The 27,423-nt window shown below is 41.4% G+C and overlaps 1 protein-coding gene across 1 annotated transcript; it reads left to right on the plus strand.

The window, feature by feature from the left end:
* Window positions 1-22: 22 nt before the first annotated feature.
* On the plus strand, window positions 23-26,558 carry LOC137326137 (TATA box-binding protein-like 2). The gene is made up of 7 exons (XM_067991006.1): window positions 23-328; window positions 4,221-4,663; window positions 13,848-13,935; window positions 15,270-15,361; window positions 15,485-15,652; window positions 24,212-24,306; window positions 25,061-26,558. The coding sequence occupies exons 1-7, from the start codon at window positions 164-166 to the stop codon at window positions 25,135-25,137; spliced, it is 1,128 nt and encodes a 375-aa protein (XP_067847107.1). The 5' UTR covers window positions 23-163; the 3' UTR covers window positions 25,138-26,558.
* Window positions 26,559-27,423: the final 865 nt, after the last annotated feature.

Below are 27,423 nucleotides of genomic sequence, written 5' to 3' on the forward strand. Positions count from 1 at the left end.
TGTGAAATCAACATTTCCTTTAAACAAAATACCAAGTCGTTGTAACTCAAATTTTAACCTTTATGAACTGCTAGAATATAATGCAACACACCGAAACACAGCTTTCTGCAAAATTACTTTGCTGGGATTTAGATGTCTTACGTCATCCAAGGGCCACGTGGGGATGTCTTGGATTGAGCAGTTTATGGGATTGAAGAGTTCGGGAGCAACTTTTGGTATAAACTTTGCTTGCTTGCCTACCTACCTAACTAAAATATTGGTAAAATTTACGAAGAAAATCGTTATGGAATCATCCTTGGAAAGTTATTTTGACCAGTCTATTGAAAATGTAAGTGTAATTTCTCTCTTTCGGTAATAAAAATGGCTGTAAGAAAGGGTGTCAAGGAGAGGGAGAAATTCCAGATAACATTTTTTTTGGTTACAGTTCTGAAAGTTTTCTTGAATGTATAACGTTAGTAAAACTACACATAGCATTGCTTTTCAAAGCCAATTGTTAGATGATGAATAATATAGTTGCATCCTGTTACAAGGATGAAGGGATTAGTAGCATTGGTGGGGCATGAATGGATTCTGAACCAAAATAAGATATTTATCTTTTGAATTAGTTGGGTTAGCGAAGGGGGTGAGCACGTCATCTTATGCAAAGTAGGATTTTAAAAAAAGTTTTAGGCCATGTCCTTGCGAGGTACAAGACACTTCAAAGTTACTACAATTCAAACAAAGGACAATGTCAGTACTGGAGAAAGTAAACCTGGACAAAGACTTTGTATTCCTGCTTAGTTCTGCTTTATTTGTATACATTTCTGTTTTGTTTGTTTACAAAGACAATAAATATGCCCTTCTGTATGAAAGTATATTGAAGGAATTCAATGATAACATATCAGATTCCACGATAACATAACTTACTATTAATTCAGTCATGTCTCCCAAGTCCCCTGAATGTTTAATTACCTCTTGTTAATAATTACATTTTAAGGTGCATCAAGCCTGAACTGGATTCGTATGTTGTGCTCAAAATAGCTATCTGGTAGCATCTTGCAATTGCTGTACCACCCAGTTGAGAAGGGGGGAGGGGGGTGATAGGAGTATTAGATTAGACACTGAGACCTGCTAATGATGGGTTTGATTGGGTAGGTTTTATTTTTAATTGGTTTGTAAGAAAATAATTAGTACAGTAATAAAGCAAACATGAGGTTTTTATAGGTATATTTTTATATATCATTACATTCTTGTCTTGGATTTTTTTTTAAACCTAGGTAGCCTACATTGATGCATGTAATTTCCACTGAGTTCCACCGCTGTCTTGTATGATTGGGCTTAATATCTCCTTTGCACCAACTCTTCTGATGAAGTCTCCAATTGGCTGTCTTCTACTGAAACAAACTTTTTTTTGTCACAAAGGATTCATTTGTTTTAATGTTTTTACTCAATTCAGTGCTACTGGGATACTGTCCACATGTTTTGAGAAATGTTCCAAATGCAAAAGGATGTATTTATTGTGAAACATCCATTCCCAATGTCTATTATCTTTTCAATGGGATTGACTCTAGTATTTGGAAGCAATCCTGCAGCCAGAAGTAGGTTTGAGGGTAGCGGGTATGGTAGTGGCATTGTGTGCTGGGCTGCTTCAAGACTGGACAATCCGAGAATGTCCCTCAAGATTCGACAGTACTTCAAAGAATAAACATCACCCAGTACTCAAACACACAAAGACTTCCTACCCACTGACTTCAGAGAGATTTAACTGCACTGAAGGACTCACCTGAGTGGTAACAACTGACACAGATTACTCTTATCATTACTCAACACCCCATACTATCATATTTCTCAAGCCCATTTTTTGATGTAAGAAGTTTACAAGGAAGGCCTCTTTTGTCCATTGTAATACTCAGAACTTGCAACATGGAAACAAGCCATCTGCAATGCCAGTGTTTACCCTCCATGTGAGCAAATAGTTGTAATCACATTTACTCACTGAACCCATATCCCTGCCATCCCTTATCCTTCATCTACCTATCCAATCTAATCTTGGATGTTGACATTGTTTCTGTTTCAACCACTAACCCTTAAAGTGAATTAGGCACGTCACAACCTTCCGGACTCAACATTGATTTCAACAACTTCAGATCATAACCACTGCTCCCCATTTTTTGGACAGCAGGTGCTGATAATGATTCTGCTGTTGCCATTTACAGCTCTTCTAGACCCATCTTTTGTTTCGTTACTTGTCCCATTACCACTTGACTTACACCATCATCCCTTTTGTTATTTAATCACTCCTACCCTCCACCCTATCAAAGACCTTCCCTTTTGTTCTTTCATGCCCCCACCCACCCCACCTTTGTCTGGCTATGTACTTACTTAAAAACTGTTTAATCTTCAACTTCTTCCAGTTCTGACGAAAGGTCATCGACTTGAAACATTAACTCACTCTCTTTCTCCACAGATGCTGTCTGATTTGCTGAGTATTTCCAACATTTTTTATTTTTATTCCACAGCTACACAACTCTCTTTTTGTGAAGAAGTTTCTCCTGCTTTCTGTTCTTAATCTCTTGCAATTAATCTTTTATCTATGGCCCCTTGTGTTTGACCCTTAACTACTGGAAATCATCTACTATTTACCCTATCCCATCTTTTCATAATTTTAAATGTTTGTATCATATTGTGCTGTTGTAATATAAAAAGACACTTTTTTGTCTTGTCTTGTGATCAGTACTTGTCAACAATGCATTTGGCACCCATCTGTATCAGGAAATCCTGACATCTTGAAGCTGACTATCATTGGGATGCAATGTCTACTTTGGCACAGGTATCTCAGTATCAACATTTTAACACCATCTCTTACTACTGATATATCCTAGAGGGTACCATCTGACCAGCCCACTTGAGAGCCACATTCTGCAGGTACTTCTGAGCACAAACATGGATCCTCTGATGGACCTTGATCCCTCCATCCAAATTGTATTATCATCTTCACTAAGCTCTGCCCTTTCACAGTTAAAGTGCATCCTACATCTCCAAGTTGATCTCTGAATTTCATCTTTTTTAAAAAAATAATTTCTTCTTATCTCACTCTTTGGAATATGACTATTATTTCCACTATGTAAGTGCAAAATGTGCCTTAACTTTAGAGACTGGCTAGTGGAATGAATTTTGCATACTATAGTTTGCAGTGGAGCTACACAGCTATATCTTTGGCAAGCCATAAACTGATCATGTCTCTTGAGTCTGAAGGCTGTGGGTTCAAGGACCACTTCAGGATTTAAGCTTATAATCCAGGCTGATATTTCAGTGTAGAACTGGGGATCGCTACTTTGTTGGAGGTGTAATCCTTCAGACGAGATGTTAAATCAAGGCTTTAATTTCTATGTTCGGATAGTGATAAAGTTCCCATGGCACTATTCAAAGAACAACACCAAGTTCTCCTGATGCCCTGTCCAATATTTTCCCTCAACCAACATCATGAAAAATAGTCTTTCAGCTCATTGCTGTTTGTTGGAATCTGCTGTGTGAAATGGCAATCTTGTTTGTTGTCATAACAGCAATAACTGCGCTGAGAAAATACACGAAAAATACTTTTGTTTTTTCTGCCAACTTCCCTCAACCTAAAGATGTTGACTCCTTGTTTGGATATTGCCCACCTTCTGGTACTTGAAACAAGTGGCTATTTAGTTGCAAACCTTCACAGTGAGTCTTGGAAGGCTATTTAATTGTAGAGGATATAAAACATTAGCCCTTGCCCAACACTCACACCATGAGCTTCCTGCATGGATAACTAGACAGTGATGAGCAGGAACTAATTAGTTTTCCCTCCCTGACCCTGGGGTGCTGAGACAAATTGTAGTGAACCTACCACCAACCCAGTTGAGATCTGCTAGCTAGCTCAGTGCAAACTGGGAATTGAACCTGGGATATTCCTGATTAGTGTTGTGCAGCTAAAAACTGCTTAACCAGCTTGGTGATCAGGGGAGTCCACAGGCAATCTCTTACACTTCCCCCCATTACACGGTATAACGGGAGGAATTCTAAAGCAATGTCCCAAAGACTCGAGTAGAGACCTACTGATTACTTGTTCATACTCCAAGTGTTATGTGGAGGATGCTTCATTCAAAGATTAAAGAATCATCTACAGGGAATATAATGTAACTAATTGTGGTACTGCATTTTTAAAAATTATTTTAGATTATGTGAATTATTATTTAAGTATCCTTAATTTTCAGGATGATCTCCCAACAAATGCTTCCCATGTCTACAATCCTATGATTCCTTATGATTCAGACTTACCAATTCAAGAGTCTTGTTATACTCCTCAGCTTGATCAACCTCAAGAACTGACTACAGAGCTTACTTCAGCAGATCTGAGTTTTCTCAGTGATGACCAAGACCAACAAGATGATGATGATGATGATGGAAAAGACTATACATGTCAGGAGCAAAAGGTAGAGCAGAGCCAACTGCTGTCAGAAATCCACAGTAATGATGGTATTGGTACACCTGGACCTGAAGATGCTACCCAATTGTCTTCATACCAGTCAACAAATGATGCAAATGTCACCCCAATTTTCAATGAATCATCTTCAATTTGCCCATTAGCGATGACTCCAATGACCCCTGTAACACCAATGACCCCAGTGGAAAGTTCTGGAATATGCCCCCAGTTACAGTAAGTTTTTCATTGGCGTGTTATCTCCTTTCAGAGACTATACCTCTAAATATAATGTATTAAACATTTTGAATCGAGTATGTATTTCCTGGAACTCTTTTCTTGTCATGATTTTCTGCAACATTATTTCTGTCGTGCTATTGCCATAATAATTTTCTGACATGTTTGAACTTGCCTATTGATTTTTTTTTTCTTACCTTGGCTTGAGTCCTCCAGCTTTTATCTCCAAGGTAGGTAGTTCAGTATGTGGTCATCCTGACTAGTGTGCCCAAGCTAGATGATGCTGTGGTGAGGCTGGTTCCATTTTAGCCTCTTGGTCACTGTCTGGTTGCCACTGTCAACAGGACCTGGGTTCAAGTTTCTTAAGTGCTTTAAGCAATTTAAAATGTTTATTACTATTTATTAATAATAAAGAACTTTAGAAACTTAAAACCCAGGTTCCTGTGGTCACTGGGTTTGTGACTGTGGAGGCAGGATTCCCGATAGGATTTCCTCATGCTATTGTGGAAAAACCATTGCCATTCAGATCTCTGTACCCTCACCTGAGCCCAGATTCCTGCACCCCATGATATTAAAAGCTGGTTCCTGCTGTGATCAGAACAATTTGTTACTTGGCCATTGAGTGCTTATAAAGCACTTAATTAAATTAAAGGTGTACCATCCACAGGGAGAATCCGCTTTTAGTATTGCAGATATTCGACATATGAAAGCCCAGTACTATTTAAACAGCAGTGTTTGCCATTTGAATCAAAAAGGACTTCAAACTGGGAGCTTCCAATAATTTTTTAAAATTTTCAAGCGAAGGGGTGGAAGGAGTTCTTTTTTCTCCACCCCCAAGCACCCAATTCCACACCCACAACCGCAAAATCAAGCACCAGTATTTTCCTGCACTCCCTCCTGTAATGTTTTGCCTACTGGAGCCCATCCACCAAGCATCCATATTATTCACCCAATGCCACCAGTCCTTGACCAAAATCCCAGTGATGTGCTGCTTGCCCTTTCCCAGGATCCACTCCTGTGCTCCCATTCTCCAACATCCCTCCCCCAGTAGTACCACACCTTCGTATTCTCTTTCCAAAAGCTGATGGATCCCACAACTCTCCTCCCAGATCATCTGACCAAACCTAATACTGCAACAGTCCACGATCCCTGCTTCCGATGCCTTCGGACCCCAATCTCCCCAACCTCTCGGTACCACCATGCTGCACCGTAATACACTACTCTGACCTTGAAAAGCACCTTCATACATTTCTCTCACTCCTCTGCTGCCATCTCAATCCTCCCACACCCCAGGATCCAATTCCTTGTCCTTATCAAAGAACATTGTATACACATTTGTATATAATGTCATAGAATTCAAGCCTTAAAATACCACTAATGCTCCCACAATAGCCTGAATATGTGAAACAGTATTATTAATCACCGTAAATCAGAAAGCATCCCTCAAACATATTGTATATTACCTGAGATGAAAGTGTATCCTCCAATTCATAAGAAGCAATGCCACAGGAGATCCCCTCCAGTTGGAGGGTGGGAAGTTTGGTTCTCAGGCGGGCGTGCTGAGCTTGAGTGGAGGAGACTGTGGTGGTGTGGGAGCAGAGTTGATTGAAGTGGACTGGGAGGGTGGATTGAGGGGTGGGGCGGTGCATGAGCAGTGGTGTTCATTTGGGGAGTTGTTTTGCGGCTTTCAAGAAGAGCGTATTCCATTGGGGAGGGAGGGGTGTGGAAGAGATGGCAGCTATCCGTGGCTAGGTGGAGGGATTGGGGGTGGTGTCCGACTAGAGACGGGGACATATGGGGTGGCAGGGCTTGGTGGGAGGATGGAGGATTGGGAAGTCTTCGGGGGACAGCGGAGAGTGACTGGAGGATTGATTGGGAGGGGGAAGATGGATTGTGAAGGTGAATTGGCAAAAAGTATGGAGGCGGATGGCAAGAGTTTCTATGGTTATATAGGGGGAAGGGGGGTGGCTGGGGCAGGCGTGGGTCCCTTGGAGGATGAGACCGGGAGGTTGATGGTGGGAAGCATGGAGATGGCAAAGATGCTGAACAAATATTTTCTTTCTGTCTTTGCAGTAGAGGACACTGGGAGTGTCCCAGCACACTGGACAGGCGGGGGGCTCTGGTGGTGGGGGGGGGGGGGGGGGGGGAGGAAGAGCTAGATGCAATTGAGGTCACTAGGGAATTGGTGCTCAGTAGATTGATGGGACTCAGGGCGGATGGATCCCCTGGACCTGATGGCTTGCATCCTGGGGTCTTGAGGGGGGTGGCAGTGGGGATTGTGGATGTTTTGGTAATGGTTTTCCGGGGTTCTCTGGACTCGGCGGGAGTCCCGGCAGATTGGAAAGCTGCTAGTGTAGCACCCTTGTTTGGAAAGGGTAGTGGGCAGAGGGCTGGAGATTGTAGACCAGTTGGCCTAGCATCTGTGGTGGGTAAAATTTTGGAGTCTATTGTTGAGGAGACAGTGGCGGAACATTTGGATGGACATGGTTTGGTAGGACAAGGTCAGCATGGCTTTATGAGGGGGAGGTCATGTCTGACAGATTTGCTTGAGTTCTTTGAGGACATGGCGTACAGGGTGGATGGGGGGGAACCAGTGGACGTAGTGTGTTTGGGCTTCCAGAGGGCATTCGACAGGGTGCCACATGGAAGATTGTTGCTCGAGGTGGGGAGTCACTGGATTGGGGGTGGTGTTCTGGCATGGGTGGAGGATTGGTTGTCTGGAAGCGGAGAGTTGGGATGGATGGTTCATTCTCGGACTGGCGGCCAGTGGCTGGTGGTGTTCCGCAGGGATCGGTGCTGGATCCCCAACTCTTTGCAGTCTGTGTTGACGATTTGGAGGAGGGGACCGAGTGTGGCATGTCGGGGTTTGCAGGTGGTGCAAGGATGAGGAGGGTGGAGGGCCTACAGGGGGATGTGGACGGGCTGGGTGGGTGGGCAGAGATTTGGCGGATGCAGTGCAATATTGGAGGGTGTGGGGTTGTGCACTTTGGCGGGAAAAATCAGAGAGCAAGTTGTTGTCTTGATGGCGAGAGGCTGGGGGGTGCTGCAGTGCAGGGGGATCTGGGGGTCCTAGTGCAAGAGAATCGGGGGGTTGGTGTGCAGGTGCAGCGGGTGATCGGGAGGGCCAACGGAGTGTTGGCTTTTGTTGCTGGGGGGATAGAATGTGGAAGCAGGGAGGTATTGCTGCAGTTGTGTGGGGTGTTGGTGGGACCGCACCTGGAATGCTGCATGCAGTTTTCGTGACCGTGCTTGGGAGGGGACATGCTTGCTCTCGGGGCGGTGCAGGGAGGGTTCGTTCGGTTGATCCCGGGGATGAGGGGGCAGACGTGTGGGAGAAGGTTGAGTGGATTGGGACTCTGCTCATTGGAGTTCGGAGGAATGAGAGGCGATCTTGTTGAAGCATGTGGGATTGTGTGGGGGCTTGGTCGGGTGGATGCGGTGGGGATGTTCCCAGGGATGGGGGAGGCTGGAACTGGGGGGGCATGGTCTTGGAGTGGGGGGCTGCTCTTTCAGGGCTGGGATGAGGAGGGACTTCTTCACTCGGAGGGTAGTGGGTCTGTGGAGTTTGCTGCCCCAGGAGGCTGTGGAGGCTACGTCATTAAATAGATTTGGGACCGAGGTGGACAGTTTCCTCGAAGTAAAGGGAGTTGGGGGTTACGGGGAGCAGGCGGGAGGTTGGACATGAGTTTGGATTTGGGGTTGGGATCGGATCAGCCTTGGTCTTGTTGAGTGGCGGGGCAGGCTCGAGGGGCCGATTGGCCTGCTCCTGCTCCTATTTCTTATGTTCTTATGTTCTCATATAGTATAACAAAATAGCACATATTCTAAGTGTCATGCTTCCTGTAACGCTTTCCTGTCATATCCATCTGTCACAATTAAGCTTACACATTTAATATACTTACCTCTCAGACCTCCCAGCTCTGAATCCAACATTAGTATCACCCATCTTTTGAAGCTGCTAAGATTGGATCTATGGCCTGATGCTGCCTGTTCCCTCCCTGCTGTTGTCACTTATAGCTGCCATTCCTCCTCCCCCACCCTGACAGCCTTCACAGCACTTCCACGCTCACCCAGTAGGGCCCCGGCCTCATCTTTGCACTCAAAGAAGCAGCAAGTGCCATTCATAGCTGTTAATCAGGAACCAACTTAAAGTTTGTTCAGTGTTTAAAATGTTGCTTACAATTTCTAAAAATGATTCCAAGTACATCAAGCCAATTACCAGTAACATTTTGGAGTGTAGTTTTTCCTCACTGTATAGGTGCAAGGCAGGGTGGGATTCCTGGAGGGTTTTCCCCCTCAGTGTCTGGGAAAAGCTTGTATTATTTAAAATGGTTTCCTTTGCTCAGAAGTAGGGAATGCTTTGTCACTTCTATTATATACTCAGTATCTGTTTCAAATAGGTTTCCTAAGTCACTGCTAAGGAAACGTGTGTGCATTATGGGAGGGTAAAGGAAATTAGTTCTCCTTCACCGGATACCTTGAGTGCCTGTACCTCTGTCTTTTGCTCTCTCTTGACACCTCTTACTGCTCTGCCCTTCATTATCGACCTGGTTTTGAGAAAATTCCTGTTGCCACATTTTTGTTAGTGGTATCCTGCAACCTGCTCCCACATCCAACAATCCAAACCCCACCATCAGTACCCAGTGCTCTTGATGACCCAAGTCCACCCTCCCACAAGCCAGCATCCCCCAACCACTCCCCCATGCTCTCACACACAGGAACCCCTTTCTTATTTCTAATCTATTTCTAATCACCACCCTCCATGCTCCTGTACCCTGATATACCTTTCCACTCGTACCACATCCTGATAATTCTTTATTTCCCAGTACTCCCAGCAGAACCATCCCTTCTAGTGTGGCCATCCACGATCCCCACTCAAAACTCCCAAACCCAAAAACCAACCTCTCATATCAACCCACATAGAACACTCCTTCACCCACCACTACATCTCATTATTGCTACATAAATTTCCTGGACTTTCTTCCTCCTGTATCCTGGGCTTAAAAAAAGGGATAAAATTAGCTACATAGTTAAAAGAATATTTAATAGTAGTCAAGACCACTAATTTCTAAATATACAAATAATTTTGGAATTTGAGCTTAAAAATATCACTTACATTCCCACAACATACTGTAATTAAAAATGTAATTAGATTTGTTCAATAATTGTAAATCAGTGTTCCTGATACATGGGATGAAACAACATATCCTCCAACACATCATGAGCAACAGCACAGGATATATAGTAACATATTGGCTCCAGATTTTGCTGGGGCATCTCACGGCACACCCAGTTAGTTAGACTTTGTCCCTCACCCTTCAGCTTGAAAAATATTTGCCGTGCAAGTTGATAACGGCGTGGCGAGAACAACGGGCCATCTGGTACCTTGGTGAACAACTGGACCAACAGTCTATCTCCTTAACCAGTGAGATTTAAGGATTGAGAAAGAAACAGAGCAACGATGGAGAAGGAAAAAGGGTGAATAAGAGTGCAGTCAGGTACAGAAAGAGAAATGGAGAGGGAAAGAAAGATTGGATTAAGAGAGAAAAGAAGAGATAGAAAGGAAAAGTAAGAATAAAATTTAAAATTTTATTAACAATTTTACTACCTGTAAGAATGAGATTCCACAGTTTCAGTTGTTCCTTTTCTGGGCCAGAGAGGCTGAGTGGCATTGCAGGAACATAAATCTTGTCATTATAAAGGTACTTGCACTGTTAAGTAGCAGCCCTAACTTCCTGCGGCAAGTTTAATTGGCACTGACTGCTCAAATGCAGCAATTTCACGGCATTGCAGGGAGTTTGAGGGCAAGCTGCCGTTTTCGCGAGGCTAACGGTGGAGCGACACATCATCCAGCAACTTGTGATTCGCAATTCATGGGGTATCACTTCCTCGTCACAAGTTGCTAGATGATTTACACAATAATGGCGAGCATTAAACTTGCAAAATCTGGGCCATTAAACCTCCTGCATAGAACGTGCACTTCCTTTATGTGTAATGCTTTCTTGTCATATTATTTCAGTCACACTTATGGTACTATTCAAAAGATCAGGGAGTTCTCCCAATGTCCTGGTCAACATTTATCCTTTTTCTGACACCACCTAAACAGAAATTGCTGTTTGTGCGACCTTGCTGTGTACAAATTGGCTGCTGTGTTTGCTGGCTAAACAACCCTTCAAAAGTAAGTAATCGACTGCAAAGTGCTTTGGGATATCCTGACTATGTGAAAGGCACTCTATAATGTAACTTAATATGTTCTTTAAAATCTTATCTATTATACCAAACCTAGGAGGAGCAGCGGTATCGAAGCAGGTGACTCAAATTACAAAATGGGTTGAACAAAATAAATGGGCAGAACGATGACAAATTGAAATTTAATGCAGACTAGTACAAAATACTGCACATAGAAAGGTGTTGAAATAGCTACAGATGAAGTTCAAAGAGACCTAGCACAAAGAGACCTAGCTCAACATATCCAACCAATTCAGAGCAGCAATCAACAAAGTCAATGCAATATTGAGCTACAAGCCAAAACAGTAGAAAAGTCAGTAAGTCGTGATCAAACTATATTGCTCTGGTAAGACTGCACTTTAAGTACTGTGTCCAGCTCTGGTTGCTAAGAAAAAAAAGACATTCAAGCATTGAAGGCTGTGCAGAGAAGATGCACGTGGTGAGTGAAGTGCTACGGCATTTAAAAACTTGGGCTTTTCAGCCTTGCAAGTAGGCACCAGGAGCGTTACCTTATACAGCTATTCAAGATAATTAAGGGTATGGAAATGTAGATTTTTTAAATCAAATTGTGGGAATAAAACAAAGGAACATGGGTTCAACCTAGTAAAAGGTAAATTTAAGACTGATATCAGGAGATGCTTCACACAGTGATCACAAGGAATGAACTTCCAGATGGAATAGTGGGGGCAAAAACCCTGGAATCATTTAAGTAATTTTTTTTATATTCGTTCATGGGGTGTAGGCGTCATTGGCAAGGCCAGCATTTATTGCCCATCCCTAATTGCCCTTGAGAAGGTGGTGGTGAGCCGCCGCCTTGAACCACTGCAGTCCGTGTGGTGAAGGTTCTCCCACAGTGCTGTTAGGAAGGGAGTTCCAGGATTTTGACCCAGCGACGATGAAGGAATGGCGATATATTTCCAAGTCGGGATGGTGTGTGACTTGGAGGGGAACGTGCAGGTGGTGTTGTTCCCATGTACCTGCTGCTCTTGTCCTTCCAGGTGGTATAGGTCGTGGGTTTGGGAGGTGCTGTTGAAGCCTTGGCGAGTCGCTGCAGTGCATCCTGTGGATGGTACACACTGCAGCCACTGTGTGCTGGTGGTGAAGGGAGTGAATGTTTAGGGTGGTGGATGGGGTGCCAATCAAGCGGGCTGCTTTGTCCTGAATGGTGTTGAGCTTCTTGAGTGTTGTTGGAGCTGCAGTCATCCAGGCAAGTGGAGAGTATTCCATCACACTCCTGACTTGTGCCTTGTAGATGGTGGAAAGGCTTTGGGGAGGTCAGGAGGTGAGTCACTCGCTGCAGAATACCCAGCCTCTGACCTGCTCTTGTAGCCACAGTATTTATATGGCTGGTCCAGTTAAGTTTCTGGTCAATGGTGACCCCCAGGATGTTGATGGTGGGGGATTCGGTGATGGTAAGGCCGTTGAATGTCAAGGGGAGGTGGTTAGACTCTCTCTTGTTGGAGATGGTCTTTGCCTGGCACTTGTCTGGCGCGAATGTTACTTGCCACTTATGAGCCCAAGCCTGGATGTTGTCCAGGTCTTGCTGCATGCGGGCTCGGACTGCTTCATTAGCTGAGGGGTTGCGAATGGAACTGAACACTGTGCAATCATCTGCAAACATCCCCATTTCTGACCGTATGATGGAGTGAAGGTCATTGATGAAGCAGCTGAAGATGGTTGGGCCAGGGACACATGGCCTATGCTGCTATGAGAGGAAATGTAGAGTCTTTCTGGATGGATGAACTAAGATGGGCTAAATGGCTTTCATCATCTGTAATGATCTTATGATTCAGTTCTTCTAGCTCTTTCTGACACTGTGATGCAGCTCTCCACAGAGTCGTCATCTGAGGGCTGTAAAAGCTGGGTGTTTTGCCCAGCGCAGCTCCCTCCAAATGACTGGTGCGGCTCCCTCCAGTTCCCATCCTAAGTGCCAGTGTATATAGTTGGCAAATCCACTAAAATAAATAAGTATTTCAAACTACCTTAAAGCCAGTTCCCAGCTGATGGCTGGGAACTTGGCTTGGGGGATAGGGAGAAGTGAAGATCAGTGTCCCAAACATAGTGGGTGGGAGGCCACGTTTTCCTAGCCCGCTCCTCAATGCTGCCATAACCTACCTATCTCTCTTCACTGTGGGGCCCCTTCCCTAGTCCTTGCAGGAACTCTAATGGAAGACAGACTCCTTTCCCCTCCATCCAGATTATGGGACCAACTCCTCCTCCAGCTCCCAAACCACAACCGCCCATATGCTGAGCCCGCCTGCCTTAGTGCTTCCATAACCCAGAAACCCTATCTCTATTACTTCTACACCTACCAGTCTCCTCCCCAATACCTGTACACACCAACACGACCGGAATGCTCCCAAACTCTGGGACCCTCCCTTCCAATACTCCCAAGAGGCTGGGAACTCCCTCCCAGTTCTTTTCACATTCCACATGGCTCCTTTCTCCATTCAGCCAAGTAGGGAGGCCTTCCTTCCTGCCTGCTAGTGCCACATATGGCTGTGCGAGTTCAGCACGTGGCAAGTGAAGCGCTGGGGCATTCGAAAATCAGAAACTGGTCCTGCAAGACCCTAATTTGAATAAATTATTCTGTACATAATGTTCTCGACGTGCGCTCTTGCTGAGAGCGCATCTACCTCATCCAATATGGCGGGAGATGCACTTCCGGACGGAAATGTCTGTGTGCTTCCTGCCTGCCAAATTGGAGGCTTAGGCTATTTAGTGCCTGAATTTCTAGGCCACGATCTTCTGACTCAAAAACAAGAGCATTATCACTGAGCTATGCTGACACTTGTATTTTGAAGATTACCAATTTGGTCACACGAGACTAAAGTGCGTGTGTGTATAATTGAAGTGACCCTCAAATTGTGTTCTTGTCTATCAAGCACACCTACTAGAAAACTGTTAGTGCACATTTTATTAGATAGAGCACGTGACTTTTGCTTCTTTTTCACAGAAACATTGTTTCCACTGTTAATTTGGCCTGCAAATTGGACCTGAAGAGAATAGCTCTGCATGCAAGAAATGCAGAATATAATCCCAAGGTAATTGTCTCAGACAGGATATTAATGCTCCAATATGTACATCTTATAAAAGACTTGGTTTTTTTTCTCTTTAGAATCCTAGAAAGTTTACAGCACGGAAGGAGGCCATTCGGTCTATCGAGTCCGCACCGGCTCTATGCAAGACCAATCTAGCTAGTCCCTATCCCCGTAGCCCTGCAAATTTTTTCCTTTTCAAGTACTTATCCAGTTCCCTTTTTTGAAGGCCATGATTGAATCTGCTTCCACCACCCCCTCAGGCAGTGCATTCAAGAACCTAACCACTCGCTGTGAAAAAAGTTTTTCCTCATGTCACCTTTGGTTCTTTTGCCAATTACCTTAAATCTATGTCCTCTGGTCCTTGACCCTTCAGCCACTGGGAACAGTTTCTCTCCATCTACTCTGTCTACATCCTTCTTGATTTTGAATACCTCTATCAAATCTCCTCGCAACCGTCTCTGTTCCAAGGAGAACAACCCCAACTTCTCCAGTCTATCCACGTAACTAAAGTCCCTCATACCTGTCTTTGGGTGAAGTCGGATTAGAGGGCAAGGGATAATTAGGACCAGGGTGGGCAGACACAATTTCTTCCCTGTTTTAAAGTCATACATTCTGTCCTTATTTCTGTATATTCATTATAAATGCATATGTCCCCCAAGAGTTAGGAAAGGGAAAATTCAGCCAGATTTCCCAATCATCATAAACTAGCCTTATTGGAAATGAGAGAGAGAATAGACACAGAGGCTAGGATTGCTCTGATGTCCTCCAGTCAAATAGCCTGACAGCATTAGCAGTCAAGACTCTCACACAAATAATGGCCACTTGGTTGAGCTGCTAAAAGGTAAATGCTGCTCTTATTGAGGGAATCTGATTTCAGGTGTGGTGGGGAGAAAATTGGAAGACAGAAATTGGCACTTTTTTTCTTTAAAATTTGGTGCCAAAAGAAGAGTGTGCAGTGTTATAGAGCATCACAAAGATGTCAAGCCAAAATGAGGGGTTTCCCCAAATAGAAAAATTAGACCAGTCACACAGGCTTCTCTATCTTGTTGGTTTAAAAAATATATAAAATTGTTTAGTATCTTCTAACCAGTCTTGTAAACAATTTACCTCTGGACCCCATTCCAAACTTTTTGTAACTTCCCAACTTAGCTTTCGATTTTGTTCTGGAACCTCACTGATGTTAAAACCTACAATGTTTGTCAGCTTTTCATGGGTTTTAGTTGAAGTACCTTTTTCTTCTGCAATATCTTTTAGAGTAAATGGTAAGGTTAATTTCTGCATTAAGAATTAGACTGTTACAATTTTGATGTAATTTTATTCCGGCTTCTGCTTAATAGCGGTTTGCTGCAGTGATAATGCGAATACGAGATCCCAGAACTACAGCTCTAATCTTCAGTTCAGGCAAAATGGTTTGCACTGGAGCTAAAAGGTATAACATCCTGTTTCTGTTTAAAATCATTAAAGTATAACATTGTTTGTAGTAGGTTACTTGTGATCCATGTCCGGAAATTTAATTAACATGGAATCTTTATTTTTTTCTTCAATCTAACAGTGAGGAACAGTCTCGATTAGCAGCTAGGAAATATGCACGCATTGTTCAAAAACTTGGATTTCCAGCAAAGTTCCTTGATTTTAAAATCCAGAATATGGTTGGAAGTTGTGATGTGAAATTTCCCATCAGATTAGAGGGTTTGGTTCTTACCCACCAACAGTTCAGCAGGTACAGAATACTCCAGGACTGACTTTCTTGTAAATCACCTCAGGCCTAAATGGATCAGTTTCACATCATTTAAAATTATTGATTTTTATTTTTCATTTTAAAGGAAGATAATATGATGGGTATGTAGCTACTGTATGTTCTGCAAGTCTAAAGATGGCAGTGCCCAAAGAAAGATTGGTCAGTTTGGAATATTAGGGTTCAAACTTGTTAGGTGATTCTGGTATGCTTCTCCTAAGTTTGGAAATTACAACAACTTGCATTTATATTGCGCATTTACTGTAATAAAATGCATGATTTTAGGTATATTAATGAAGGAATTTTGAAGCTCTTTCATGTGCTCCAGCTTATGCATGTGTGAGGAAATAAACATATTGTTGCCTCTTCACCTTTTTTTGGGGAGCATAGGCTTTCAAACTGGGGTAGACAGATCCTGAAGTCTTCAGATTTCTGTCCATCTATTTCTGTATTTGTAGATGTTGTTCCTGTACTAAAGCAAAAATGCTTTCTGAAATCATAGCAGTTTTCCTTTTGGATAGTTGAGTGTCTTTCTCAATGTTATGACAACAGTTTGTCAAATATTAAGGCACTCCCAGAAATAAATCAATATTGGAAGGGCTTCCCCACGGCATTAAATTTTGAAAACAACTCCTTTGGCATTACAGAAAACCTCATTTGAGATGACTTGAACACAATCCAGTGGTTCACCTTGAAGTGTGATGCTGGGTGTGTAATATCTTGGCTGAAAAGATGCTATTTGCATGTTATTGATGATTTTGTCTCAAAAGGTCAAATATTGCACTCGTAACATTCTACAGGATGAAATACCTCTTCTCATCAGGTTTAATTAATTTCCTTATAAATTACTTCCCAAAGTGTGTTTTTTGTTTAGTACTTTTAAACATGTTCAGTTTTCCCTGACCTTTTTTAAAAAAAATTAATCTGATTTATGTAATGTTTTTGGTATTCAAACAATAGTACTTTTGGTATTATGGAAAGATGGTAGTGTGAGTTGGACAAAAGGATCAACCTAGGTGAGTGGTATGAGATATGGGAAGTGGCCATCTGCATTTGATCTAATAAACCCAAATTGATCCAATTCAAAATATAGTAACGGTGCTATGGAATCCTTGATGCACTGATGTAGCTACATGCTGCTCTTTAATGTTAAAGAAAGCCAGTGCTGTAATCGAGGTGTTGGTCCATCTCAGTTACTGTGTAAAATCATTACACTTTTAAGTGCTTATTAAATTAATGTTTATGTTTTGGAGCACTAATTGACTTTTCAGTATTCCACAGCTGCTAAAATAGCTATTGAATAGGGCCAGAAATTGCAGGAAAATTAATTGCGCTTGCCATTATTAGTTCGTTTAAAAAAAAAATCCAACAATTTGCAGAGAAGAGATACACAATGAGTTCTGATTCTCCACAAATTGCTGGACGAATTGTGCCACTCCGCCGTTGGCCTTGACAAAAACAGGAAAAAATTGCAACCTGGTCATTGAAGTTCATTGTGTGTCATGAAACTCCTGCATTTACGCCATGAACGCGAATTAACCTCGCCACAGCCATTTAGGGCTGGTAATTCATGTCGTAAGGTCTCTGTTAATGACGTGATTTATGGTTCTGACATGACACTCAATCTTGGAGGCCCAGAAAGGGTACAGTGAAGCTCGGGAGTCTCACTCCAGCAGTTAATGAATTGTTCCTCGAGGTTTTTAAAACATTTTATCTAGGCAGTATTTTTGTCCAGTCTTGCCATCCACACTCCTGTTGTGTCGGAAGACAAGAATTTTCAGGATGTATTGCTGCTTTGATATTCAAATGCAAATTAGATAGATTTCTTTCAGAAAATAACATTTTGGGATACAGTATATGAGTAATTTGAGGCATGACATGGTAAGTGTAGCATGCTTGGGAGGAAAAAGGTGACTTTGGACCTTTGGCTCCCAAAGCTCTCCACCACTGACGTTTTCCTCACCTGGTGTCTAGGTCTGTTCTAGACCTAATTGATTGATTGTCATGATTAGTCAACAACTCCATTATCATTGCATTATGCAACTATCAGTGTGTTATAAGGTGAACTAGATGGATCAGGGTCCCTCTTCATCTAGCAATTCCTATGTTCTTATGAAAGCAGTTCTACCGTTCCTAATCATGCTGGTTCGATACTTCTTGGGTCAAGAATGTTTGTACATTTTGCGCACCTACCCTGCCATTCACTAATTTAATTTCTCGAGGACCAACACAACAATTCCCAAACAAAACTGGGTTACAATGTCCTTTTCTAATTGTTTCTAATTTTGTTTTCTTTCTGCTTCTCTCTCTTAATCCACTCTTTATTTCTCGTTCTGGCTCTAATTTCACTCTTTTTCTCTTACTGGCTCTAATTTGACTTTAATTCATCCTATTTCCTTCTCCGTCATTCGCTCTGTTTCTCAATCCTTTTCTTTCATTGGTTAAGGAGATAGATCATTAGGCATGATGTTGATGAGGTCCCAGATGTGTCATTGACATCACTGCACCGTTATCACTTTGATGTTCCAGCAATTTGCGGCACAAATATAGTGCAATCTGAATGGTGAGGTTAAAAAGTCCAATTAACGGCACTCACTGCGAGATGTGGCTTTTTCTGTCCCATTAATACAAGCAAAAATAAACATCAAAGCTGATACCTATGTTAAAATGGTTGGCAAGCTAAAGCTATTATTGTTCCCTTCTGAGCTGGTCAAATGATTTGGCTGTCTTTGCTGCTAGTTGTTTTGTGTGAATCAGTGAAAACTTTTAACTGTATTTGAGCTGGATGTAGAATTTGATGAATTTTTTAAAGCTTTGAGCTTGTTAGGGGATTCTTGTTTTTTGCATAGGGCCGATCCAGATACCAAAGAATAATTTCTATCTTGATCATGGCAAAGGAGCTTCCCTTAACTTTCCATACTCTACTTTCTTCGTTATATCTCAGTATACTTTTGTAACAAAATTGTTTTCCTAATTTTTGATTACATTAATAAGTTAACTCACCAAATGTACTCCTTGAAACAACAACTTGATTTATATACTGCATTTGACACAGGAAAAACATCTTAAGGCACGTCACAGAAGCGTAATCAGACAGAAATCGACATCGACCCAAAGAACGGGAGATTAGGAAGGGTGACTAAAAGCTTGATGAAAGAGGTGGGTTTTAAGGAGGGAGGTGAAGAGATGGAGACTTTGGGGCCTGGATGGCTGAAGACATGGCTGCCAGTGGTGTGGCAAAGGGAGTAGAGGTTGCACAAAAGGTCAGATTTGGAGAAATGCAGAGTTCTCGGAAGGTTGTAGGGCTGGAGGAGGTTACAGAGATGGGGAGGGACAAGGCCATGGAGGGTTTTGAGCACGAGGATGAGAATTTTGCTCCCGCCACCCTTGTAAATTATGGCTTTCTAAGGCATATCTCCAGCATGTCAAGTTTGATGTATCTTGTGGTTGGGTAAGGGTCGATGCAGCATGACTGTTTAAGGTACGAATGTACCTCATATACCTCCTCGGATCCTTCTCTTAATGCAGAACCAGAAAATATAGTGTTACACCCAGCAAACCGCCCATGGTCAGAATTCTGGTAATGCAGCTTTAAATAGCAATGGGCAATCATCCACAGATGGCAGATCGGGTCCCAATAGGAAAGACGAAAAATTAACAAAAAAAACGGGCAAAAAGTCACCAAAATAACTAGTTCATTCAGCCAACAAAATTTTTTTCACCTAGGTAATAACTCCCCTTTTAAGACAGCAAGCCCCTAAATGGCTGAAGCCTTCCAATCAATACGATGGAATTTATGGCACAAAATTAGGCTTTTCTGTCTCATGCCTATTTGCTGGCACTAGCTCTTCAACTGGAGCTATCTACTCTAATCCAAGTTGTAACCCTTTCCCATATCCATTTTATATGAAATATATAGAATCCATATCCACTGCTGTCTTTCATTTTATATGGGCATGGAACAGTGCTGAGACTGGGTTATGGTGGGAATAAGTAAAATAAATAATTTTTTAATGCTTACTGAGAGAAATGCGCTCTGTGTTTGCTGTCTGCTCCCCAGTACAGTTTTGCCAGATTATAGCAGGCTCAGCACTTAGGCCTGTGTCCCTGGAATTCTTGCCTTGCTCATGTTTGTTCTCCACAAATCTTTCAGCAATGTGGACTCATTTACATTCATGTGAAACCAGTAGGGAAAGTTTTGCTAGCTTCATTTTTTGACCAATAACAGCATTTTGAATTCATTTATCTATAGTTCCTGCTGGTATATAATGGTTTAAAGCCATCATGAAGTACCAGAAATGTCTGGTCGTAAGTGGGTGTGCACACAGAAATTTCAGTTTGGAACACAATATAAGTAATTGCACTGGTTAGCATTGTGGAAGTGTTAAATGAAAGAATGGCGCCAGTAGTTGAATTATTAAATTAAACCAAGCTATGGAGAAGGCTTTGGGATAGGTGGCAACAGTCACTGTTTAGAGACCTCAAGTGTGTGCAGGAGAAGTACTGGACTTCAAACAACTAGAACTGTGCAGTTTACCACCACAAGTAAGTTTCCCACTACTAGTTCAACTAGAACCATCCTACTCATTAGGGCACTAGTTTGTAGGGTATCTGGAGCTGAGTGGGTAAGAATCCAGCTCCCAGTGATGGGTCTACCCCCTCCAAAGCTTGTTAATTGCAGCAGGAATGAGTACCTGTCTGGCTCTGGTGTTGGATTATGGTGTTTAACACAGATGGTTGACTTGGTTCCAATTTTTCATCACCAGTTGTCACATTTAAGCCACCTTCTCCACCCCCCACCCTTCAAACACCAAGGATAGTCACCTCTTGGTTATTAGACAACTGCAGGTTTGAGCATGGATATACACCATACCTTATTGAACAATGATTCCAATAGTTGGAGGTGTAGAACTTCAACAGTAATTGCCTCCCTGCAACCCACTATGGCAAGCATCAAACTCTGGGTATATGAGAATGTAGTCATATTTCCAGTATTCTTGCAGTTGTCATGCCAAGTGTTGCGTTTCCTCATCAGCTATGTGGTAGACGTCGGCCTGAAGGCTAGTAGACAAGCCTATACAAAACCGCTCGTGATGTTCCAGTCATCTAATGTTCCAGATGTCCAAGTCCAGTGCCACTTACCAGGCTTTTTTGACACCAACAGTTTAATTAAGTCCCTCATAAAAGGGGCTTTGGCCAAGATGTGTCTGTCATAAGGCTGATTCCCAGTCCAGGGTGCTGAGCAACTGGTTGGCATAGGCTGGAAGCTGCCAACCCCATTCCCTGCAACCATTTTCCACTGTGATAAGCTTATTTTTGATATGAAACTGAAGCTGTAGTTAGTGAACTTGACATGAAAGTTGATCATTACAGATTATTTAACTTGTAACAAATTGAGATAATTTAAAATTGCATTATCAGAGTGCTTTGCCTGTATGATTTTTAACAAGTTTGAACTTCATCAACTGTGTTGAATATAATTGTATATCATTATCTTTCACTTTACCTGTGACTGCAAATATATGCAAAACTTCATTTTAGAGGTCTTGCTGATTATTTTACACGAGGACCATAAGCATTGACTTTCTCCCACACAACCATAGCATAATAATGTGCCCCCAAGTTTCCCCTTCTCTTCCCTAAACATAGTTACATGCTTCTCTTCTAACCTCTCCAGTACCTTTACCAAACATGGTCACACGTTCCTGCTGTTCCCTATAAGCGACCACACTAACATTTTAACAGCCACCTTCTTCCTAATAAGAGTTTTAATTCAGATTTTATTTACTTGATCAAGACTTCTGTTTCTTGTGAAAGTGCATCTGTGCAAGCAAGCAGCTCAATCTAGTTCTTGATAAAGCAAACTGCAATTGAATGCTCCTTCCCCTCTCTATAGGAACCTCTATAACTAACCAATTTGTGTCAAGATTCCCAGCTCTATTTCACTTTCACCTTTGTACAATATACATCGCTTTCAGAATTATATTTTTTACATCAATGATTTGTGCACAACTATACTGCAATGGATTACTTGCACATTATTTCAGACAATGGGGCCAGGAATTTCACCTTTTACTTCACTATGGAGTACAGGTATATATGAAATTTCTCTCCTGGCTGTAACAATGTAAAATAATGAACTCACTAGATTTCTCATTACCAGTCAAATCAACTGCATATTTTTTTTAAAACTCAAGGATAACAAAAGGCCATTTATCTCTGTGATATTCTAAAATTTCAAGTCTCTCATCCAGCAATAGCTGATTTTATATTAGCCTTACAGGGAGTTTTGTGCTGCTATTTCCCAACACACTGGACTCATGCACCCAACAGCAACCCCAATGTAAACTTGCTGGATTTGCCAAGGCAGGCCATCAGAAAGAGCAAGTTCTTTTTTTTTAAAAGAAAGGGCCAAATTTTGCTGGAGTGGGACATACGCCGTTTGTTAGACTTTTTCCTGCACCCTTCAGCTCGGAAATTTTTTTTGCACCGTAACATGCTGGACGTGCAAGTGATAACGGCGCAGCGAGGGCAATGGGGCATCTGGGACCTTTAGTGAATGGCAGGACCAACAGTGTATCTCTTTCCCAATCCTTAAATCTAATTGGTTAAAGAAACACAGGAACGATGGAGAAGGAGGGTGTATTAGAGTCAATGAATTAGTCAAATCAGGTACAGAAAGAGAGGGGGAAAAAAGATTGGATTAAGAGAGGAAAAAATAGACAGGAAAAGTAAGAAAATAAATTTAAATTTGAAATTTTTTAAATCTCACAAAGAATTTACTACATGCAGGAATGAGATTGAACAGTTTAAATTGTTCCCTTTCTGGGCCAGAGAAGTTGATTGGCATTGCATTAACAATTATCATATCATTAAGAGTACTTGATGCTCTTGATCACTTTCTGCAGTGAGTTTAATGGGCAATTAATGTGCAAATCCAGCAAATTCTTAATAATGGGGAGACTAAGGCCAAGATGTTAATTGAAGAAGACCAGGAGTAGTGTTCCTGTGGCCCTGGTCAACATTTGTCCCTCAACTAACACCATCAAAATGGATTAACTGGTCATTTATTTCATTGCTGTTTGTGGGTAATGTTTTTACACTTGAAAAAAAACAACCTCATTGGCTGTGAAATGGTTTGGGACATCCTGAGGATGTTTAAGGTACTATATAAATGCAAGTTTATTTGTTCCTTGCCAACACTCACTTTCTGGGTCACATGGGCATTGGAATGACGTACCAGAGAACGGCAAGTGCTGGTGGAACAATGCTACAGCTTGAATCTGCACCTTCAAGTGAGGAGGGTTTTTTAAAAAAAAATACTCTTTCTGCAGGTATCTAAAATTCTCCATTATGTACTAAATATCTCTTTTTATTACTATAAGCACATGTTGATATAATTCATATTTAATCCGTGCGGAACTCTTGCATGCTTGTGAAGTTTTTGGATTGGCTTGGTCTTACTAATTTCTGAATTGTTCAATATCCTTGATAGTTGACACTAATCCTGAATGAAACTGTGACAGCATGCCCATTGGATGTGTAGGAACATAGTTTTGTTTAGCATTCAAGCAGGCCTAGGTGGAAAGTGCTACATGCATGAATACAAATGTAGGTTAGATATATTTTTACAAAGCATTTTGAATGGTGGGCGGAATGACAGTTTTAAAAATTTTGATGTCTGGGTTGTTTGCAATCTTACGTGGAGCTGTCATAACGACATATCACTCAAACACTCTTATCAGATAATGGACTGTAGTCACTTGCTCCAGTACACTTGCACTGTTAAATCAGTGCTTCCTGCTCTTATTTTTGCCATATATTTTCTTCCCATTGACAATCTGCTGTTTACGTTGCACTAACTATGGAAAGGAACTGAAATTGCGACATGGGTTACATGTAACTGTTTATCACAATTCTATCTACATCTATGCATATTTATTGAATTTCCCCATCCCAATTTTAAATTAATTGCTACTCAACCAGAGAGATAATGTGCTATTATTCACCATTCTTCAACTAAGAGTGAACAGAGTGATGAGTTCAAGGCCTCTTCCAGTAGTGCTCACCAGGCAATGTACAAAAGTAACACAGACTTGTCCATCAATTTTTGATTTTGATGTTGTAAAAAGTCACAGTTCATTGGCTGTTCCCCAGATTAGGACATTGATCTTTCTGGTGTTTCCAAAGCAATGAGCATCAGTGGGACTGGGAAGCAAGGTGAAACGAAGAAACTGCATGTTTCGACACAACAGACTTGAAAATGCTGCAAAGATGGTGGCTCTGATTGGACAGCCATTGTGATGTGACTTCAGAAAACATTTTACTTTTTAATACAAAGGAAGTATTTTTATTACCAATATACTTGAGAATAAGGCCACGGTGGGGTAATGCCATCAGCATGTACCAATGCAGAAATGTGCTCAAACTATTATCAGCATATTGCTAAATTTATGGGTCTCAGCCCAGACCTTAAAAAAAAAGTGTTAATTTTCAGCTCTGCCCAGATTTGCACTTTTTAATGTAACTATCTTTCACTTTCAGCTATGAACCAGAATTGTTCCCAGGTCTTATTTACAGAATGGTCAAACCAAGAATTGTTCTGCTTATATTTGTTTCTGGCAAGGTTGTTTTGACAGGTAAAACAAATCTGGTTCATATATTTTTATGTTTGATCTATTGCATTTTTGGGACTGTTATGGGTCAGTGTAGAATTTCAATTTTTAAATTTCATTTAAGCTTATTTGAATTGTTCAGCAAAAGAAAATATTTACGTTGTTGAAACTGATTTGCCAACTGTGTGATGCAGGTGGGGAGGCTGTAAATAGCTGAAGCCAATTGATAAAATATCTTACTGTCTTGTGCCCCTAACAGTAGTCAATGAAATGTTCTCAATTTAAAAAGTGTAATTGATCCATTTTAATTTATGTATCAATCAGTTTCATTTTTAAGTTTTTTTTAATTTTGTAATCTAATTACTAATGGTTCCTTTTTTTGATTCAATCCAATTATACAGAAATTGGTGTTTAGTTGAATTTATATTTATGCAGTTGGGCTGCAGCAAACCTTTTTTTCGGTGTTCTAACTTCTATATAATGGGTACTGGGGAAGAAAATACAAGACTATGATTCAGCTTCATTGGAGAGCATGCATTTTACAGTGATTTACTGAATAATTGTGCAGCTATTAAATGACTATATTCTAGCGGCACAGATCTTTTCAGTAATTGGTGCAAATATTTCCCCCCCCCCCCAATATTTATAAAGTAACTGTTTAGACAAAGCAGTCTCACTATATTTAATATAAGCTCTGTGTAGATGTCTGGCACCTCATTGAGAACTACATCTTGATTTTTTCCAGAATAAAAAGTTTTAAAATGTTTTTTATCTGTAGGTGCCAAAGTACGTTCAGAGATCTATGAAGCATTTGAGAACATCTATCCCATCTTAAAGGGCTTTAAGAAGGCATAGTGGCAAGAGAGAAATCCATTCACAGGCATCCATATACCTCTACACAAGGACTGAAATCAATGCTGATGAGCATGTATGAAAAGAACGACTTCCCTGGGACCACACCTGATGTTGCAATCCACAAAACCATGAGATAAATATTGATGAGGTAGGCCTTTTGGCCCATTTTAATTCATCCATTCCAATAGACCCTGCAGTTCTCCTCCCTCCTCTTCCCCCCCCCCCCCCCCCCACCGACCCCCGCAAAAGCTATTGTGACATTAAGTAATACTCCAGCGGGGAAGTCCATTCCATGTATTGATCACTCTTTGTTTGAAGAACTTCTTGGTGTCAGTCCTAAATTTTCTTTTACAAGTTTGAACCTGTTCCCTATCCTACTCTTGCAATTTAGTTTTACTTTTCTTTATTATTTACTATCTTATATACCTCCTAAGGTCAGCGCTCAGCCACGTCCTTTCAAGACTGAAAAGCTCAAGTTTCTCCGGTCTGTTCTCTCACCTTGGTCCTCTGATGCTGGGGATCAACCATATGGCTCTCTGAAGTGCCTTCAGTGTCTCACTTGTGTCTCAGTGACCAGAACTGGGCACACTATTCAGGGTGTGGTCTGACCAGAGTACTGTGCACGTTGAACGTGGTTTCCTCATGTACTCTACTATTTAGGTTATATAGTTCAGCATTTTATTTGCTTTCTTGATTGCTACTCTGTATTGGTTGGATGTGATGAGTGTCATGTCTACTTGGACTCATGGATCTCTTCATTGAGTACTTGTCATCCATTTTTTTCTTCCTGTGTGCAGCATCTCACTTTTTTGCATTAAATTTCACCTCCCATTGTTTTGCCCATTATATATTTTGTCCAGCACATTTTGTATTTCTGGAGTTGTCCCTCCTAATTTGGTACCATCTAAAAATTTAACCAATTAGCAGTTAGTTTCTGAATCAAAATGCTGATGTAAATTAGAAACAGTCATGATCCCAATATAAATCTCTGGGGCAACCCACTCAGCGCGCATGTACTCGCTCTCTCTCTTTCTCCCCCCCCCCCCCCCCCCCCCACAAATAACTCCTCTAACTAGAACCCAATTTCTTTTCAATTCCCAATGTTCACCTGAAATCTCACTGCATTTGAGACTAGTCAGCGTATGGGCCTAGATAAAGATATTTGATTGTAAGCTGCACAGTATGTATCAAGCCTACTCTTAAATGTACAAACCACCATTATTCAACTTGTCAAAAATACAAAAAAATTAAATATTAAGGCTTTTCAATTTGCATTGCTTATGAAGCAATGTAAATCTTGTCTTATTTCTGTATGTGTGGGAAAAATGTTTTATATGTTTGAAGGTAATTGTGTATTGTACTTGTAAAGCTTTGAGGATTAAGTTTGTAATTTTGAAAGAAACCGGTGCACAGAAAACATATTGGTAAGCATTCTGAATTCTATCTTATTTCAAATTGTTCTTTATAAACTTAATTTTTGTGAAATAAACATTTTTTTTGCAATATTGCTAGAGTTTATCTAGTGGTTTAATTGGAAATTTGAACAAAGTGGAAATTTCCTTAATCTACCTTTCCCTGCCTGCAAACCCAGTTTACTGTGCCTATGTCCAGACAAACCATACTTGCAGCTTACCATGCTGTTACAGTCTATACCTCAGTCCTTCGTGCGCTACTTCTGCCAATGGCCAGTCTCATGACATCAGAAATGTCTTCTAATGTCTCCTGATGGTTTTGCATTTACAGTGAATAGTTTAAATGTAGACCATGAAGGTCCCAAATTCATTCCCTGGTCAGTGCTGAGTTAACTGACCAAGCCAGGTGGTAAGGATATTACAACTGGCCTTAATGCTTCTGGAATAGTTGGGGTTCACTGTGTGTGAATATTGAGTGATGGGAGTCAGATTTAGTTATGATTTTACACATCCCTACCCCCAGTGAAGTAGCCTGCTGACATTTGCCATCAAGACACATGCCTGAATAATGGCCACTTTAAGGTATGAGAGAGAACATGGCAAGGAGTAAATAGAGGATTGGCTAACTAACAGAAAAGAGAGTTGGGATAAAGGGGTCATTTTCAGGATGGCAATCTGTAACTAGTGGGGTGCCACAGGGATCAGTGCTGAGGCCTCTACTATTTACAATCTATAATGACTTGGATGAAGGAAGCGAGTGTACTGTGGCCAAATTTACTGATACAAAGATACGTGGAAAAGTAAGTTGAGGAGGACACAGTGTCTGCAAAGGGATATAGATAAGTTAAGCGAGTGTGCAAAAATTTGGCAGATG

The sequence above is a fragment of the Heptranchias perlo genome, chromosome 10, assembly GCF_035084215.1.
Source record: "Heptranchias perlo isolate sHepPer1 chromosome 10, sHepPer1.hap1, whole genome shotgun sequence".
Lineage (NCBI taxonomy): Eukaryota > Metazoa > Chordata > Chondrichthyes > Hexanchiformes > Hexanchidae > Heptranchias > Heptranchias perlo.